At 40.1% G+C, this 20338-nt stretch overlaps 1 protein-coding gene across 2 annotated transcripts in view; it reads right to left on the bottom strand.

The window, feature by feature from the left end:
• CETN3 (centrin 3) overlaps window positions 1–5493 on the bottom strand; it is a 42083-nt gene extending 36590 nt beyond the window's left edge. For both annotated transcript variants that reach the window (XR_011966461.1, XM_072606185.1), the window contains exons 1-3: window positions 5155–5493; window positions 3009–3141; window positions 584–698 (exon numbers count right to left, since the gene is read on the bottom strand). Coding sequence is in view for 1 of the 2 variants with exons in the window: in XM_072606185.1 (XP_072462286.1) it covers window positions 584–698; window positions 3009–3141; window positions 5155–5171 (265 nt within the window). In the remaining variant the exon portion in view is untranslated. The remainder of the gene's footprint in view (window positions 1–583; window positions 699–3008; window positions 3142–5154) is intronic.
• Between the last annotated feature and the right edge of the window lie 14845 nt (window positions 5494–20338).

Raw genomic sequence — 20338 nt, 5'->3', positions numbered from 1 at the left:
TACATCTACTTTTAAGCATTATTGTTTTTTCTATCAGACCTAATAGTTTATCCAAAAATCAACAGTGGGCTTTTCCTCAAGCTGAGTTTCAACACTTCTTCTTTAAAAGAAGAGGCTAGAAAAGAATCCTAGATTTTTAATAGCAATAAAAATATAACAAAGCATCAAGTAAAGAGGGAAAAGTCAGACAATATTTCCATTTTTAAATATTCTACAAGTTCAACACTTAACTCCAAAAGCAAAGGATAATTTTAAGATGTTTCTGTTTATATAATTATACATAAAAATACATTATAAAAAAGGATTTGTTCCTATGCATGAGGTTTCCCTATATATTAATTTTATTACAATTCAGAGTCTTCAGAATTTGACCCACACAAAACTGCACTATCTTCTCACAGAAAAAAATGCTAAGGTTATTTAATTCCTTCATGAAACTACTGAAATTAAAAAATATTGCAGTATTTTGTAACAACAACAAAAAATTATCAAGAACCAGAAAAATAACAAAAGTTTCCTTTTCCAGTAAAGTTCCCAGTCTAATTTCCCAGTCATTTCTGAATATAAAAAATAAAACACGTACCAACTTCATTAAAATCATCAAAGGTGATTTTGCCTGTGGATTCTCGGTCGTAATCTTTAAGAATCTTTAGTACATCTGCTTTTTTCACATCAAACCCCAAGGCTCTCATTGCCACCTTTTGGAATAAAACAGAAATACAAACAATAAGCTACTAAAACGAAAGAGTCACAGACATTTTCTCCTCTCCCCTTCTTAAAAAAATAAAGATTTCTAATTTTAAAAGACAAATGCAGCACATAGATGACCATCATACCCATAAAACAGAAGAAAAATAAACAAAATATGGATGAACATATCTTCAATTTCAAAAAATTAACTCATAAAATTGCTTTAAGTTATTTCCACTAGTGAAGCCAAATGACATCTCATGATATATGTTTCTCTATAACTCAATCAATTAACAAATACTTATTTCCTAGCTACTATGTTCATAACACTGTGCTATGCCTTAAGGAACTGAAAAATTAGAGGCAAACATGACAAACTGAAAATTAAATTTAAAAAGTAAATAACAATAACACACGTATGGGCCACTTAATCATTTAAAAAGAATTTTCCTCACAGTCCCCATTTTGAAGATAATACTGAGGTTTACAAAGGCTCAGTAATTTATCTACCGAGCAGAAGAGCCAGGATACATTTCATAAAGTTTACATGGAGGACAGAAGGATCTTAGTTGAGCAAAACTGGGATAGAGAGGGATTTTTTAGGGCATCTGAGGTAAGGAGAAGAGAACAAGCAAAGGTAAAAAGAAAAGCACAAGGCTTATTTAAGAAATGAAAAGATAAATATGCATAAATAGGAGAGTTTGCCTTGGGGAGACGAGTAGGGGGGAAAGCTGGACAAGTAGGCTGGAACTAAAATATGAAATATTTTGAACACAAGACTAAAGAGTCAGTCTACAATCCATTGGGACTCACTGAAGATTTTTGAGCCCGGAATTTCAGAAAGACCAACCTGATGGCAGTAAACAGAACAAGTTATAAAGGAGATGTCATTATTAAAGCATCCTCCTCTTTATTAAGGCAGCCTCTTCAAACTGAAGCCCAGAAAGGTTAAAGGTGGGCTTGCCAAAGGTCACAAAGTGTCATAGCCAGGACTACAACTCGGGTGTACTAGCAACCTACTCAATGCTCACCCACATTTCATTCCAAATGTTATCACTTTTCCCACTGAGACTATGGAAAGCCCCTTAATCTAACCAAAAAATGACTGTCCTAAAAATGCTTTTGCAATTATTTACAATTTAAAGTGATTATAGTAATCATACCTAAATATTTGCAGACACTTTTATTTTCCTTTCCCATAAGGTTATGACAATGTAAGTACCCCCAAAATGTCATTTTTTTCCATCTTTTCAAGCACAAGATTCCCCCCCAACACACACACACACACACACACACACACACACACACACACACACACACTTCCATATTCCCTTCATATTTTTAAATTAAACTAAGACTTAAACTGAGAACTACTAGGTGGCATAGTGGATGATGCTGAATTTGGATTCAGGAAATACGAATTTAAATGGTGCCTCAGAATCTTAGTAACTGTCTGATCCTGGACAAAACTCTTAGCCTGTCAAATGGGTATAATAAAAGCACCTACTCCATAACACTGTTGTGAAGTTCAAATCAAATAATGTATATAAAATGCTTTACAACCTTACAGTGCCATTAAAATAATATTATCAATTTATTTAGACATTTCTTTCCATAAGCATCGATAGCATTAATCAGATATCACATGTTCTTTACTACAGAGTGTGATGCTGAAACCATATACCTGCATGTGTACACTCTTACATACACAATACATGTATACATGTACAAAAGTCAGACTTTTAGAATCCCATATATATGAGATATCATGTTCATGCTTGTGTACACCTGCAATTGTGTGTGTGTGTGTGTGTGTGTGTGTGTGTGTGTGTGATCACTTTCACACTTCAAAAGCAGAATATACAAGAGTTTGGGCCTAATGAAGAGGAGAGACTTTGAAAGCAAAAACCCTTTAACCTCCAAATAGAATACTTAAATGCTAAATAAATACCTGCAGATTAACAGTTTAAGATCCTCTAATATTATTACTGAAAAGTATGTACCTTTCACAGTAATGATCTTTTATAATTTAAAAGGCTGTTAATTTGTATTTCCCCAAGGCCTAGCATATTGCCTGGTATACAGAAGGTGTAACACTAACTGCCTTCTGAATGACTAACCTAACTATATAAAAATTATTTTCTAAAAAAAAAGAAAAAAGTGTTAGGATACCATTAAATAACAACCTGGCACATTACTGCAAAAGCTATACCGTAACAGTTGAGTTCCAAAAACAGATTAAGTATAAAATTAACTAGAAAGCAGTTTTCAGGTCACTGCCAACAGATACAAACCAACTTTAAAAGAATTACTTTTACCTTCAGTTCATGGTAGTCTATTGCTTCATCTTTGTCTGTATCAAATAACTCAAAAGCATCTTTTATTTCTTGTTTCTGTTCTTCAGACAGCTCTCGTCTTTTTTTCCTTTTTGTTTTGTCTACAAGCTCATTTCTATGACATGAAAAAAGAGAAAATAGAAAATCATGTAGTCCACTTTTATTTTCTATTTGCATTCATCAATAATCAAAATAAGACTGGAGGGAAAACTAATCAAATAAATATCAGGATGATTTTCCAAATTTCTACAACTTTGAGAGAACAAAGATAGAACAAATTACCTTAAGGACTTAAGGACATAACATCCCTGCCATCAACTAATTCAGTCTCCCAAAACAAAAGAGCCAAGAAAACTGTAGCTCACAGATACCATACTAAGAGAAAGTCATTTTCCTTCTTTCCTTTAACACTTTTGCAAATGAAGCAATGCCTGAGAGCTCATATGATACAGTAACTTTTCTGAAGCCATGTAAAAAACTGTCCAAACTTAAACTTTCATTACTGTCTTCTGTAGCATTTATATCAGCATAAAACTAACTCTAAGGATAATCAAAAGTAACCTAATTAGAAACTGACTTACTTTTGCTTGTGGCTAAAATAACTCCTACTTTACCTAAGCAACATAATTTAAAGGGATCCATGAAATCAACTAACACCAAATATTTTGGCATACTAGCCTGCAAAGTTACACATCTTAAACATTTGTTTTTCCTTGAATAACAAAAATCAACTAAAATGATATTCGTCTTAAACACAGGTCCATGTTACATGTACAAAACGCAAATAAAACCTATGATATCCAATTGAAGAACAGTGTCTTCTTCTGGAAAGGCTGACATGACAAAAAGGAAACTGAATTTATCTTTTTACAGAAATGAAGTATCAAAAAGCCTAAACTTTTTAAATTGTCATTTAAAATGTCTAAAATCCAAGTAAATTGGAATGCAGCATTATAACACACAAGTTTTCAAAAGGTAAAGAATTTTCAATAAAAACTCTAAGACAGCTCACTTAACACAGCTTCTAATCCTATACTACAAATAATTTTGTTATGACTTCTACAGTGTAGGTGTGACTACAATGAAATCTCCCAGGAAGATCAGAAGATAGCATTACCTTCAGAATTAGGGCCTGTAAAATTTCTCCTTGACTTAAGAGGTATATAATTCTGTTTTACTGACACCCCACATCAAAGGGTGTCTGAGCACAGCTCTGAAGAATAACTGACAAAATCAATGGAAACCTTGGATGGGGGAGGATGATGTGTGCAGGGGGGAAAGAGACAGAGAAAGGCAAAGCCAGAGCGGAGATCCGAGTGAGGACATCGGAGGAAACGTTCGTTTTAATAAAGAAATCAAATTTCTGGAGTAAATGACGCTAAGGAGCTCTGCCACTTAAAAAAACCAGCCTTTGTAACTCTAGTGCCTCGCATAGAGAAGGAGAAAGGCAGACATGGTCAAGAAGCTTGAATTTTTCAGAAAAGAACCCAAGTTTAAAACTCCCGTGGAAATCACTTCGCCTCTCTAGATCTTCCATCTTCATAAGTAAAGGATAAACTGGGTGATTTCCAGCGTCCCTTTTCAACAAAAGGCCTGGGGAGAGGGCATGAACTGACCGACGTTCGGATAACTCTCCGTATTCCTGGTTTATTTTCTTCTGAAAGGGCCCACTGGCTTCCCCACATTACCCCCTGGGTACATCCCCCTCCGATCAGACATGGACGCCACACGTTAAGAATCTGCGTTCTCTCTCTGTAATGGCATCAACGGAATGGGGAAGGGGGGAGTGAGAGGAGGCCAAGAATAACAACCAAGCGGGAAGGAGACGCGCAGACGGCGCCAGGTCGGCCCGAGGCACGGGAGGGAGGACGTATGTGCCGGGGGCGTCTCCCAGGCGAGCAGCGGAGGAGGCCCAGGCCCGAGTTCTCGCGATACTTGCGCCCCGCCGCAGCTCGACCTGGGTCCCGGGCTCCGGCCCCGCCTGCAGCTTCTCCTCAGCCTGCGGGGCAAGGTGGCCCGGCTTCTCCCCGCCCCTCCTCCCTCCCCGCCCCTCCCCCCCAGGCCCGCCGGTGGGGCCCCGCTCCGGGGCGGGAGGGGGAGGGGGCTGGGCCGCCCCCTCTTTACCGACCTCAGAGCTAAACTCATTTTCTCCTCGGACAGAGGCCTTAGCCACGGACGAGATCCCCCCCCGCCCCGGGCAGCGCCGCTTCCTCCGGCCCTTGCACACCACTCCAGGCGCCGCAGCCGCCTCCCCCGGCCTCGATTCGGGTCCGTCTGGGCGAGAGTCGAACTAAACTCTGGTTCTCATTGGACGCGGCCGTGCGTCAATCCTCAGTATTTCCCGGCTTTCCCGTCCGCACCCGCCTCCCTCCCCCGAGAGATTGGTCAGATTGCGGGCTGGACGCGTCTTCCCGAAACTCTTTGCGGGGACGGTCAGAACGGGGAGGGGGAGGGGCGGGAAGCGGTTACCGTTGGAGCAGGAGGGGGCGGAGCGCTCGCGACGGCAACAGGGAGCATGCGCGAGGCGCCTCTAGCGCGAGGCGTGGAACGTGCCTGAAAAACAGCCAGAGGGGGAGGGAAAGAGGGAGATCGTGGGCTCCCCTGGGCTGTGCTTGGCGTTCAGCCTCCAGTGAGAGGGCCGTGCCACCCCTTAGCGCCGAGGCCGCCGTGTGTCAGAGGCCACCACGCGGGAGAGGCCGCCACGCACGGGAAGCCGCCGTGTGTCAGAGGCCACCACGCGGGAGAGGCCGCCGCGCGGGAGAGGCCACTGTGTGGGAGAGGCCGCCACGCACGGGAGGCCGCCGCGCGGGAGAGGCCGCCACGCACGGGAGGCCGCCACGCACGGGAGGCCGCCACGCGGGAGAGGCCACTGTGTGGGAGAGACCGCCACGCACCGGAGAGGCCCCCGTGTCTCCCGTGCCTCACGAGTCGTTTGAGCCGTGCCCGGCCCCACTGGGGCTCCTCTCGGCAGAGACACTGCAGCGCCCCCCACGCTTCCGCTTTGGGCGATAATCGGGATTAGGAGACTCACTGAGGGTCGCACAGGTGGGAAGGGTCCGAGGCTGCATTTGAACTCCAGGCCCGTGGCTGTGTCCACCGAGCCACCGCCTTGTCTATGCAAACGGACCCCAAAGCGGGTTTCAGTTCAGCTCGATGCGACAAGCTTGAAGTCTATACCCACTATGGCCAGACTGCAGGGAGAAGTATATGGGGCGTGGACTGGATCGAAAAGACCACGGACCCTGCTTACCTTTTCTATATAGTGCACCTTAGCTGATAAAAAAATGAGGAGATCTACTTGCTTATGAATTACATACAAGCGCTGCTGTACTAATAATTATGTGCAGTATAAAACTTAGGCGGAAATAAGTGTTTTAGAGGATGAGATAAAGATGGTCCTAGAGCAGAGGTGGGGACCTTGAAGACACCTGAGCTTCTTGGTCCAGGGGTGCAGCTTTTTGACTGAGTCCAAGTTTGACAGAACAAATCCTTTTATTAAGGGGGTTTGTTCTGTGAAGTTTGGATTCAGTCAGAGGGCTAGGCTTGAGGACCTAGAGGGCCACCTGTGGCCTTGAAGCTTCAGGTTCCCCATCCCTGTCCTGGAGTCATTAGAAAGCCACTGTAGCTTATTGAGTAGAAAAGTGATGAGCTTTGGGGAAAGCATTGTCAGCTGTAAGGAGGATGGAATGAGCGGAGACCTAAAATGGGAGAAAAACTAGCAGGCTATTGCAATAGTCTAGGCAGAAGGTGATGAGGGTTTGAACCAGAATGGTAATATCAGAGAGAAGGTGTGGAAATGAGAGATTTGGAGACAGGACAACACTAAAAGATTGATTGAAGGAACTGATCCTGGTTAGCCTGGGGTAAACCCTTGAGGGATAAAATAGCTGGCTTAAAATGTTTGAAGAGCTGTCATGTGTAAGAGAGATTAGTTCATATTTATTTCACTTAAGAGTTTCTAGCACTGTCGGTTGGTTGGTTGTTCTTTGTTCTCAGAAGAGGACCAAAATAACATCACTGTGTTAGAGTCAAGTTACAGTGTGTCCAACGGTGGCCGATCAGACCAGTACAAGCTCAGAATGGCCCTGCGGCAGATCAGGAACAAATAGTCCATGTGAACATTTGGAGTGGATACTCTTAAGTTTGCACATCTCACATTTCTTTTGAGCTATGTCAATTCTACTTTGCTCTTAGAGCATAGCACCTTCTGTGTCAGTGTCTCCCATGTCTCAATCAATTCCAAAGATCTTCAGAGAGAACTTGAGTGTCCTGGAATCGCTTCTGCTGGTCATTGTGTGAACACTCACTCTATATGACTTCTCCATAAAATAGTCTTTTTGGCAAAAATGCTTTTGGCATTCGAACAACATGGCCAGCCCGTTGGAGTTGCACTGTCTGCAGTAGAGTTTGAATGCTTTGCAGTTTAGTTTGAGAAAGGACCTCAGTGTTCAGTACCTTCTCCTGCCATGTATCTTCAGAATCTTCCTAAGACAATTCAAATGGAAGCAATTCAGTTTCCTGGCATGGTACTGGTTTACTGTCCAGGTTTTACAGGCATACAGCAAGGAAGTCAGCACAAAGGATTCTATGGAACTTCAGTTTGGTAGGCAGTCTAATACCTTTTCTCTCCCACACTTTCCTTTGGAGCTTCCCAAACACTGAGCTAGCCCTGGCAATGAACGAGGCAATCTCATCATCTATACGTACATCTGCAATGTTAATTAGAGTGAGCGAGCTTATCCACAGCATTCAGAATTTCTCCATTTGCTGTAGCTGATGGTTCCGTGTATGAATGATGTGCTGACTGGTGCAGCACCTGTGCTTTCTTGGTATTAATTGTGAGGCCAAAATTAGCACAAGCAGCAGAAAATCAATGTATTTCAGAGGTTGCATTGAGTGCACGATCATCTGCAAACAAAAAAGTCGTGCACCAACACTCCCTCTACTTTGGTCTTGGCTTGTATCTTTTTCAAGTTGAAAAATTTTCCATCAGTGCTGGTGATTGACCATGACCCTGCGTTTGTCTTTATTGAAAGCGTTTGACAACACTGATGAAAACATCATGCCAAAAAACATGGGAGCAACCACACAGCTTTGTTTCATTCCATTGGTGACTAGGAAAGCACAAGAACATTGTCCGTTATCCAGAACCCAGATAAGTGCGCCATCATGAAACTGATGTACAATACTGATGAAATTCTCTGGGCAGCCAAATTTTGACATAATTTTCTATAAACCCTCATAACTGACAGTATCAAAGACCTTGGTCAGATCAAATTGATGAATGTTGTATACAGACCTCTGTTGTATTCCTGGTATTTCTCCTGGAGTTGTAGGGCAGCAAACAACATATAAACCATACCCCAGCCCTTTCTGAAGCCAGCTGGCTTCATATGGTAGATAACCATCTTCCAGGTGAAGGATTAGCCTATTAAATAGGACTCTGGCAAGAATCTTGCCAACAATTACTAAGAGATCTGAGAGCCGCACTGTGATTGTCACAGGACAGTCTTTCCTTTACCTTTATAGAAATGGATGATGGAGGCATCCTTGAACTGAGGAATAACCTTCTCTTGCTGTATAATGTGGAAAATTTCAGCCAGGTTTTGTTTGCTCAGTGGTCCAACCACCACCAGCACCCCTCAACGCACCTCGTAAACCCCAGCTAGAATAGAATCAGCACCAGGTGCTTCGTCACAGGAAAGCAGCCTAAAGGTATTCAAAATGTCCTCCTCAGTTGGAGATTTGTCTAGAGAGAAGTTGACTTCACCATTGATTGCTAGTCTGTTGAGAACACTTTGGAGCTTCCCAAACACTGAGCTAGCCCTGGCAATGAATGAGGCAATCTCATCATCTATATGTACATCTGCGATGTTTATTAGAGTAAGTGAGCTTATCCACAACATTCAGAATTTCTCCATTTGCTGTAGCTGATGGTTCCATGTATGAATGATGTGGTTCTGACTGGTGAAGCACCTGTGCTTTCTTGGTATTAATTAATTAGAACAAGCAGCAGAAAATCAATCTATACTTTTTTTCCATCTCAGCTTCAGAGGCTGCACTGAGTGAACAATCATCTGCAAACAAAAAAAATCATGCACCAACACTTGACAGTATCAAAGACCTTGGTCAGATCAAATTGATGAATGTTGTATACAGACCTCTGTTCTATTCCTGGTATGATTTAAGGATTATATCCTTGTCAGTAATCAATATGGCTCCATCAGCACTGAGTAGTTGTGATGCACCATATGTCTGGCCCATAAATAGCCTTCAGGATATCTTTAAAGTGCTTTGGGTTGAAACTAAACTATTTCATCTACCTTGTTACTGAACTGAGAATCCTTCCTGCATCTCGCTAAAGCTTCACTTGTGCTCTACTTTTGATGCAGTTAAATGATGCCTTCTTAGAGATGGATGAACTATCCTGCTGGTAAAATTTGTAGAGTTCTCGTTTTTCATTTAGCAGCTTCTGAATTTCCCCATTGTTTTCTGTCAAACCAACCTTGATGTTTGTGAGTGTTCTGACCCAAGTGAGTAAATGCAGTGCTGTATACCAAATCTCTAAGCTTTCCACTCCTTTTCTGCTCTACCATTGCCAACCATGTGTTGGTTCAACTTTCCCTCCATGTTAGCAACAAACTGTTCACATTCAGAGAAGTGCTCTAATCTGGCACATAAAAGGCACTTATTAAATGACTATAGGACATAGACTTAGACCTTCACTATCCTCTGGACCCTCTCCAACTTATCAATGTCCTTCTTAAACTGTGGAGGTCAGAATTTAACCTGATATTCCAGATAATGTGTGTCAGGGAAGAGTACAGTGATACTGTCACCTCCCTATTCTTGGAAACTATGTCTTAATGTAGCTCAAATCTACTTAAGTTTTTTGGGCTGCCACATCACAATGCTGAATTGTATTGAGCTTTCAGTACACTAAAACACAGATCTTTTTCAAAACTACTGTCTGATTGTATCTTTCCCTTCTTATACTGCATTTCATCTTAATAGATTCAGCTATGTGCTGTTGGCTGTAGGGAGGGAGGAAGCTATGAGAAGGCCCCCATAATTTAGCATAAGTTGACATTAATAAAAATAAATCAGTTCCTGAAAAGGAACCTTTAATGGGAGTTCTACAAAAGAAAAATTATTTGGTTCTCGGCAGTATGCACTCTGATGGCCAAGAGATTTCAGTACAGTATTTTCTCCAATATTAAAAAAAAAGAACTTCATGAAACTTTAATCCAATAGTACATTTAATGTCAAATTATAGAGCTTGCAGAAAATTTTGGTGAGAATATTTATTAGCCAGTGGTAATCTGATAACTGTCAATGTTGATACTTAATTGATGCTAATCTTAAAGAATACGGGTTTTATCTTTCTTGGTTTTGTAATCTAACTTGGTTTTATAATCTATTAAGGTCAAACAGATTTTATGACTATTATGCCAGGTCCCAAAACAGCTTCACAGCATCTCCTTGAAATTATAAAGTGTTTCTCCTACCAACAATCAGGAATGGAAATTTTTTTATTATTTTTTGATGAATTCTTATTAGTAATGAGGCACTAAACATGCTAGTGAATACAATATAGAAAATGAATTTTAATGAGGGTATTTTTAGTAACCACCCACATACTATAGGCAGTCAAAATCAAGAGCAGAAGAGAAATAATGATTCTTTTAGTTTAATAAATCATAATGTACTTAAAAATCTTCTCACTCCTGCCAAAATTGGGGTCTCTAATTATCTAAAGTGATTAGTATTACAACAGCTTAGACATGAAAAGGAAAGTTAAAAAAGGGAGACCATGAAATAGAAAAGATTAAAAGGAAACTATAATCTTAAATACCAAAGACAGAAAATATAAAATAAGGAGCAACATGAATTTATAGCTCAGCTCCTCTTTTCAACATATGTGGACCCACTGCTACCCAAAGTTCAAGGCATACTTTGGATTAGCATCCTCTTGGAACTGAGTTCCCATGGAACTTCTTTTACCAGATGAGCCAGAAAACAATTTTATATTCACTTTGTACACTGGGACCACAGTGTCTAAATGTGGCGGCTCCACTGCTGTAGATGGAGAAAACAGCTTATTTTAGAAAATTTGGTAGAATTTGTCTGTTTGTTTTCCATGGGTTTTTTGTTCATTTGCTTTTCATGCGCTAACATCCAAAATAAAGCTATGACATAGGTCTGATCATAGCATTCCAAAATCCATCAATAGTTCCCTAATGCATCTAGAATAAAATACAAACTGTTCTGCGTGATGTATAAGGTTCTTCACAGTCTGGTTCAAGCCTTCTTTTTCACCATTGTTTCATATGAATCTCTTTACACAATCTATATTCGGGCCAGACTGAAGGAGCTTTTCCCTTCATTCAACATGTCATCTACTTCTGTGTAGTTACACAAACTAATCCCATACCTGGAATGCACTCTCTGTTCATCCCTGCCTTCCAGAATCCTTATCTTTCAAGGATCCTCTGCCTCCTCAGTGAAGCCTTCCCCAGTTGTGAGTGCTCTCATATCTCCTCACATTGACTGTACATCTGTATCCAAGTTTTAACCAGGAAGGAAGGAAAGGAAGCAGGGAGGAAGGAGAGGAAGAAAGAGATTAAGTGCCTGCTGTGTCATATACTGTACTAAGAATTTTACAAGTATCTCACTTGAACCTCACAACAACCCTGGGATGCAGATGCTATTGTTATTGTCCCCATTTTACAAATGAGAAAACTGAGGCAAGCTGAAGTTAAGTGATGCCCAGGATTAGACAGCTAGTATTTGAAGATAGATTTGAACACATCTTCCTAATTCCAAATCCTACCCACCACACCAGCCTAGTAGCTTTAGTACACAAGTTGTTAAATTGGGGTCTGTGAGCTTAGGTTTGTACACACACACACACACACACACACACACACACACAATATTGTTTCCTTTAGAGTGCTATTTTGTTTTATATTTTAAAAATCATTTTTTTGAGAAAGGGTCCATAAATGTCACCAGACTACTAAAGGGATCCATGACACAAAAAAGGTCAAGAACCCCTGCCCTAATAGAATGTAAGGTCCCAGCGGGCAGCAATTTTTTGTCTTTATAACCTTAGTGCTTCTGAAGTGCCTGGCATATAATAAGGGTTTAATAAATGTTTAAAAAATTGCTTGTTGAAGTTATAATCAAACACTAAGCTTAGAAAGCTCATTGGAAAAGTATTGTTATAGGAAACATATACACAATAACATCTACATAAATTTTTGTCCATTTTGAATATATTATAAAATTGCAACACTAAAATTAAATGTTTATCTGAGGAACCACCTCATACTCATCAGATTGACTAAGAAAACAAAAAAATGAAAATGAGAACATAGATACATTAATGTACTGTTCGTTAAGGTGTGAACTATTCCAACTATGCTGGAGAGCAATTTGGAACTATGCCCATAAAGCTATAAAACTTTGCATATCCTTTGACCCAGTACCACTACTAGATCTATATCCCCAAAGAGAAAGAGGAAAAATGTTTATAGCAGATCTTTATGTAGTGGTAAAAAATTGGAAACTGAGGGGATATCAATCAACTGGGCAATTACTGAATAAATTATAGTATATGAATGCAGTGGAATACTATCATGCTGTAAAAATGATGAAAGGGATGGTTTAAGTAGACTTGTATGAACTTATGCCAAGTGACTCAAGTAGAACCAGAACAACTAATACGGTAACCAGCATTATTTATTTCAAAGATAATCAACTTTAAAAACGTAGTAACTGTGATCAACCCAATAACCAACCACAGTTCTAAAGGACTCATTTCAAAGTGTTCTATCCACCTTCAGATAGAGAGCTGATGGACTCAGAGCACAGACTAGAACAGAACCATGTACTTACATTGACCAATGGAGTAAGGAAATATCCATTGAATATTGGAGTTAATCAGTCAATAAATGTTAAGCTCCTAAATGCTAAATGCTGGAGGGCTCAAGATGCTGAATCAGAGGGTCTGGTAAAGGAAATCCAGAGAAAGAGAGACCTGAGAGCTGTCATTCTCATGGGGGTAAACAGGAACAAAGTCTTTCATAAAAGTTAAAAAGGGAGAAAAAAAACCTGTGAGGTTATAAGCAACTATGCTTCAAAGAAAACCTTTAATATTCAAGAAAAAAAGAATTACAGTAAATCGTATTTAATATATATGCTTTATCTGCTTGGGCACAGAGTCTCCCAAAATGGAAGTTGTACTTGCAGTTTGAGTTTGCAATAAGTAATAATTAAGAACAATAATAGATGGCATAGTGGATAACATGCTAGACCTGGAGTCAGGAAGACCTGAGTTCAAATCTGGTCTCAGATACTTGCTAGTTGTGTCATCCTGGACCAAGTATTTAAGCCCCTTCTGCTTCAGGTTCCTTATCAGTGAAATAGTAATGCCTTCCTCACAGGATTGTTGTGAGGATAAATTGAGATAATATTTATGAAGTGTTTTGCAAACCTTAAAGTGCTACATGAATGATGCCATCATGATGATGATGATGATGATGATGATGATGATGATGATGATGATGATAGCTTAATTCATACTTAGTCTTAGATCTTAAATAAGTAGCACCTCAAGCTTTAAGGTAGGTCCTAGCAGTCAAAATAAGGCACTGGCTAATGAAAAACTCACACTTCCCTCCACATACCACAACCATCCTAATTCACATTTTTATTGTCTCTAGCCCAGACTATTGCAAAAGAATCTTAATTTGTCCCTCTGTTTCTAGCCTCTTCCATCCCCAGCCAATCTTCCAAACAGCAGCCAACTTATTGTACCTAAAGAAAATTTAGACCATGTCACTTCCTCCTTCAAAATGCTTCAGTGACTTCATACTGCCTGTAAGATAAAAACACAAATTCTTCTGTTTGGCATTAAAGCCCTTCCTAGTTTGGAACCAACCCATAATCCCAAGGTCATTACAAATCACCATCTCTCATGCTTTCCTGTGTGCCAGCTGAACTGGTCTACTTGCTGTTCTCCATACATGACTCCATCTCCTATCTCTTTGCATTTGCACAGACTTTCCCTTACTCTGAAATATCCTCCCTCCTTTTTTCCACTTCTTGGAACATCTAATTCTTGAAAGCTTAACTCAGACACCATTCAGATGTAGAAGGCACCAAGATCCTTCCACTGTTTCAGGTTTGTAATTTCATCATTATCCTGGACTCCTCACTTTCTGTCTTCTCACTTATTCAATCAGTTGCCAAATTTAGCTGTTTCTACCTTCACTCACACATCCACCACTTTAATTCAAACCTTCATCTCCTCTCACCTAGGTTATTCTTACAACTTCCTAATTGGTCTCCCTGCCTCATATTTTTCACCTCTCCAGTCCAACCTACAGGCTGCTTGCTATCAAGATAATTTTTTAAAGTACAGATCTGACCCCTGACTCCCATACTCAACCAACTCTAGTAGCTGCCTGTGCCCCTAAGATAAAATATAAATTCCTCTGTTTAGCTTTTAAAGACTTTCACAACATGGTTACAACCTACCTTTTTAGCCTTCATGGACATTCCTTCCACACAGTGTGGATGCACATTCTATGATTCAGCAAAATTGGGTGTGAATTTTTCACAAATGGCATTCCATCTACCATTTTCATGCCTTTGTGTGGTCTGTCCCACATACCTAGTATGCACTTCCTCCTTTCTTCCTCACAGTCCCTCTTTTCATTTAGAAGCAGCTCAGGTACCACCTTCTACATAAAGCCTTCCATGACCTCCTCAACTACTAGTGCTGTCTCTCCCAAACTTACGTTGTATTCAAATATATATATTTTTATTGACTTTATATTTATGCTTCATTTATTTTTATATGTACTTATCTCCTCCATTCAAATGTAGTCTCCTTAAGAGGAAAGATTATTTCATTCTTTATATCCTTTGTATCCTTAGCACCTGCTATATACAGTGCCTGGTGCTATTGTAGGCATTTAATAAATTTAATAAATTGTTTATTGATTGCTTTTCTTCATGAAATATTTCTTGATTCCTCTGGTTGTTAGCCATGCCACCTGCCCACAATTACTTTATTCTTATATTTTTATCAACTTCTCTGGTACTGCCTTTCCCTCAAATAGAATAAAAGTTCCTTGAGGTCAGGGATTATTTTCTTTTTGTCTTTGGATAGCCAATACTGACCATAGTGCTTGGCACATAGCTAGCACTTGTTGAATAGAATCCAGTTGAAGATTGTTAGTTGGAGGGGGCTGGTGCTATGAAAAAGCTCATCTTAGGAGCTGGCAAAGGAACACAGCTGTTCTTAGTTGCCAGTTATTGAAGAAGTGACAGGAGCTATTCTTGTCTCTGGTATTCAAAGGAGGAATGGGGATAGAGACTCAAACCAGATGTATAGAAGAAGGTTCAAGAAATAGAATGTGTTCATGAAAGGAAAGAAAGTAAAAAATGAGAGAGAGAGGGAGAAAGAGAGGTATTTTATATAACACTTAGTATGTGTCAGGCACTGTGCTAAGTACTTCCAAATTATTATCTCATTTGATCCTCACAACAACCCTTCAAGGTAGATGCTGTTAACCCCATTTTACAAATAAGATTATTTGGGACTTAGGAGTCCCAGGAATTTATAGAAGAGACAGTGTGAGTATAACACAGAGCATGGGTATGAGTGAGAAAAGCATTGTTGACTGTATTAGAGACTCCCTAATAATAACTATCACTGCTATCCAGGCAACACCACCACTCCCCTTTACACTTGTTTCCTTGAATGGGATGGCAAGGGTAGTAGAGAGTATGAGAAGCAGAGCTCCAAATATGACCAGACTCTGGGAGCAATAAAATTGCATGGTCATATTGCCTACTTCTCCCAATTCCTATGGCTCCAAGGCATATGTTCACCTATTTTCCTGGGGAAGCAGGATGCAATTCTGGCATTTTACAGATGCTACAGTCCTACATTTAGAACTATGCTCCACATCTTTTTCTAGTACTGAATCTCATTACATTATTCCATTAATGGAGAAAGAGAACAATTTGTTAGGGAATTGCTGATGTCTTTTAAAAGAGAATTCACTGAAATATATGGCTATCCTCAAAAAACAAAGGACTCTGCAGCCTCTAGGCTGAACACCCAGCAAAGGAAGAGGTCCCTTCTGGAGTCCCTGAATGATTTCAAGCATTTAAATTCAATTATGAGCCACTCTTCTCACCTATTCCTACCTCAAAATTAATGATATCCATAAGTTCCTCCTTGTTCACATGTTTCTCTACCCCCCTCAAAGAATTCAAAGTAATTGGACATAGTTTCCCCTAGAAATTCTTCTCCCAAGATGTTATGTTACCTTAATTATTCAGTGATGTTTCCTTTTAATACGTAAAGATGGTGGATGAGTACAACTCATCAAATTAGAGAGTTTTTCTAAATAACTCAGACTATAAAGCAGGTGCCTAGATGACTAAATAATATGTGACAACTTTGGATATTAATGGAAAATAAATTATGGGGAACAGGGAACTTCTAGTAGCTGACTGATGGATGATCAACTTTGCCTTTTGTGGCCTTTAAAAAAAATAGACCTATTGTGGTCAGCTTGAGGAATCAGCTGTGGAAAACGGACTAAATTCTTGAGAAAGCTACAGTTACTGAAGGACTCATTTGTACCTCTTGCAGAGGACAGCAAGTGGGGAAGGGAATTTCTCTTTCTTTCCTTCCTCACTAGTAGTGTTATCTTAGAGCAGAAACATATGACAACAGGAAACGCATGTAGGCTTTAAAGCTAGTTCTCCAAAGCAGGAGATCTGATCAGGCCTATAGCTGGCTCTAGAGTAAATGTTTTGGTTCTTATTGGAAAAACATGGCAATGCCATAGCCAGTGACTTCAGCTGAGTGAGACAGAAGCTGGAGGCAATGGAGAGATTCTAGCCAACTAGGGGAAACTTTGTGCCCTACAGAGACCAGGATATTGTATTCATTGTAGTGGCACACCCAACAAAGAGCAGGCCCAATGAGCCCACTGAAGCAACAGGTCCAGCAGAAAGCAGGCTTAGTGAGCCCGAGAGAACACCATGCCCAGGGCAGGCAGTTCAGTGAAATCACAAGAGGATATCGGGGCTCAGTAACTCCACTCTCTCTGATATGGAATTTGCCCCTTCTGATACATTCCTTGGCCACACATATTCTCTACTTGTATGTGTCCCTATTTATGACTTCTATGCTTGCGCATTTTCTCGGATGATCCTGAATGTACTTCTAGAGGAGTATGCCCAGGTTTGTGGAGGTGTTTGTTGCTACTTTCATTACCACGTCATTTCTGAGTTGATTATGTCCTTTGACTAACTGTTAAAGTAAACATTTCAGTATGGAAGGGGAGAGAAATGTTAAACGTAACCATGGCAGAAGCATCATGGAGATGAGAGATACTTCCTCAGAATCCATTGACACTGATATTTCAAGATTGTAGGACTTTGCTTAGAGAATGATGCCAAAAGGAGGAGAGTTAGGAGACAGGTTCAGAGTTTGTATGCCCATCTTCCACCTTGATGCTATGTAGAGAGAAGCACCTTCACCAAGGTATTTTTCACTCTCCATCTTCTATCCAGATCTTCTTGTCAGAGAGACTATAAGAAGACACTGAAATGCAACCATTGAGACTATTGAGGATGTTTCTGTGTGGAACAATGAACCCCCAGACATTATTCTCCTCTGGCTCTGAGTTAGGGAAAAATGCTTTCACTCTAACAGAGAAGCTCCTCAGAAGTCTCTGTCTCTCGCTCCTATCCACAAAAGGGAAGCAACATAAACAGAAAAGACATTTTTTGCTTCTGTGGTCAAAAGTGCCTGGTGCTGACCATTGTCTCCCCAATGAGTTGTATCTCTTTGCCCTTTTCCTTTCTCCCCCATTCCTGATTTTCTGCTCCATTTTAGTGTTCACTAATCTTTGTGTCTTCAATGCTAGTTTGGCAGATAGAGGCTGGGGATGAGTCTTCTTGACTCTAGGCTCAGCACTCTGTCCACTGCACCACCTGGCTGTCCAGAATCAGAGGACCTTCATTCAAATCCTGACTTTGACCCTTACTACTTTGAGTGACCTTTGGCAAGTTACTGAACCTCTCTGGGCCTCAGTTTCTTCAACTAGACAATCCCAAAGGCCTGTCCAGCTATAGATCTATCATCTTATGATTCTAATACTTATACTACCTACCTCAAATGGCAATTGTAAGGAAAGGTCTTCATAAGCCCCAAAGCTCTCTAGAAACAGGAGCAATCATTATTGTTATCATCCTGTGTTCCTGACCTTACCTTGGCAACCTATCTCAAGCCTCCTGTTTTATTGGCTGTGTTTCTGGTCTACTGCCTCTGCTTCACCCCAGATACAGATAATCCTGAAGGCTCTTCTCTTAATCATCTGGTGTGAGCATCCCTGACCCAGACTGTACCCAACTATGATTAACTCAGATCTTGTGGCTTAGCAAGAGGGGCCTGAGCTGCTGCTTTTGAAAGCCTACTTCAAAAGACAGGCTGGGAATAAGAATTTCTGCAACGTCTTCCTCAGTGAAGCCCAGGAGAAGTTATTTACTAAGCCTTTCTGCACCGGGATCATAGAGTGGCCCCCACTGAGTCTTTATCCCCTGCTTTCCTTCCTTTAAAAGACTTAAAGAAACTCTGTGCTGTTGCATTGGAGCCTCTTACAAATCTCTTTACAGGGTTCAGATGAGAGAGCTGAATGTAGAATCGAAACTTGACACATAGCCAACAGGAAAAGATATTGGAATGGGACACAGAGCAAATAAAATGTTATTATTTTGTGTGTGCATACAAATACAAATTGTGCATGTACAAAAAGAATGGAAATTTCTTTTGTCATAATTACCTCTATCGTGTAAAACTTCTTTGGTGAACATTCATAGTAAATGCTTCCCACTGTGAAAAAAACACTCTTAGGGGAGCAATCTGACACAGAGAAAAACATATTGTCTCTAGAGTCAGAAAGCCTGATTCATATCCTGACTCTGACTACCTATGACTTTACGCAAGTCACTTTACCTCCCTAGGCCTCAGTTTCAGTATCCGTAAAATGGGCTAGGTGTCCTCTGAGGACCTTCTAGTTCAAGAGGTTCCAGCACTATGATTTTATATACAATATACAAAGAGATACATACAAAATGATTCTATATACAATTTACAAAATATGAAGTACATCAAAATAAAAGTACAAACATCTCATAACCTACATCTCATAGACTGGATAGCTGCAAGACATAGAACTGACGTGACCATACCTGCTGTGCACTCAGTATCATGAGTATGTCTTTCCTTTTGTCTTTAAACAATCTCTTCCTTACAAAAGTCGCATAGAAGGGCACATAGAGAGCTGGCATTGAAGTCAGGAAGACCTGAGTTCAAGAGCTGCCTCTGAGACAAACTGCAAGGTCAGGTGACCTGGTCAAGTCATCTTAGGTACTGATCTTTGAAAAAGAGATTTAAAAAGCAACTCACTCCCCTCTTTAAGAAGTAGAAAACTATGGGTATGGATTATTTCATGATAAGAGTAAGGTAGATAAGATTGCCAACAGGCATCATCTTCTGTGTGACATCTTTTCTGATGCCCCCAGCTGCTAGTTGCCCTCTTTCTCAAGCTACCTGATATCCTTGTATGGGGTGTGTGTGTGTGTGTGTGTGTGTGTGTATATTGTTGTTATCATGCATATGGTTTCCTGTTCATGGTTAATAGACTTTTTCATGAAGCAAGGGACACTGGTGGTCTACAGCCCCAATAGTCTTTAGAAAGCCCTGATATACTATTCATAAAGTAGGCACACCTATTTGTTATTTAAATTTCCCTTTGTTATGACCTATACATAACGTTGTAGAAATCTATTATTATTTGACTTTCAGTTTTGATTATAACATTTTATTTAGGCTATTAAATATTTGGTATTTTTCTTAGAGAATCTTCATCTTTTATTAATCTTTTCTTCAATTATGAAGAGACTGCTGCCTGTCCTAATTTACATCCTACTGAGAATACTAGGAAGAAAAAACCTGGAAAGGAGAGGGATGGTGACACAGTGAGAAACACCTAATTAGAAATTATTAATTGTGGAGCATTTCTCTTTTTTTAAAAAGGTGGAAGCAGGATTTATATTCAAGTTCAAATAAACTTAAAAGGATTTGGGGGGGAGAAATAACCGTCATTGACAATGAATGTTCTCAATTAAACCGCCAGATGGCACTGTCATAGTTAACTGTTAATTAACTAGTCGAAGGAAAGTTTAAAGGGTGCTTTTGGTTGAATTGACTATAT

This window comes from Notamacropus eugenii, chromosome 4, assembly GCF_028372415.1.
Source record: "Notamacropus eugenii isolate mMacEug1 chromosome 4, mMacEug1.pri_v2, whole genome shotgun sequence".
In the NCBI taxonomy this organism is placed as follows: Eukaryota; Metazoa; Chordata; class Mammalia; order Diprotodontia; family Macropodidae; genus Notamacropus; species Notamacropus eugenii.
This window is presented reverse-complemented; position numbering and strand designations above follow the sequence as displayed.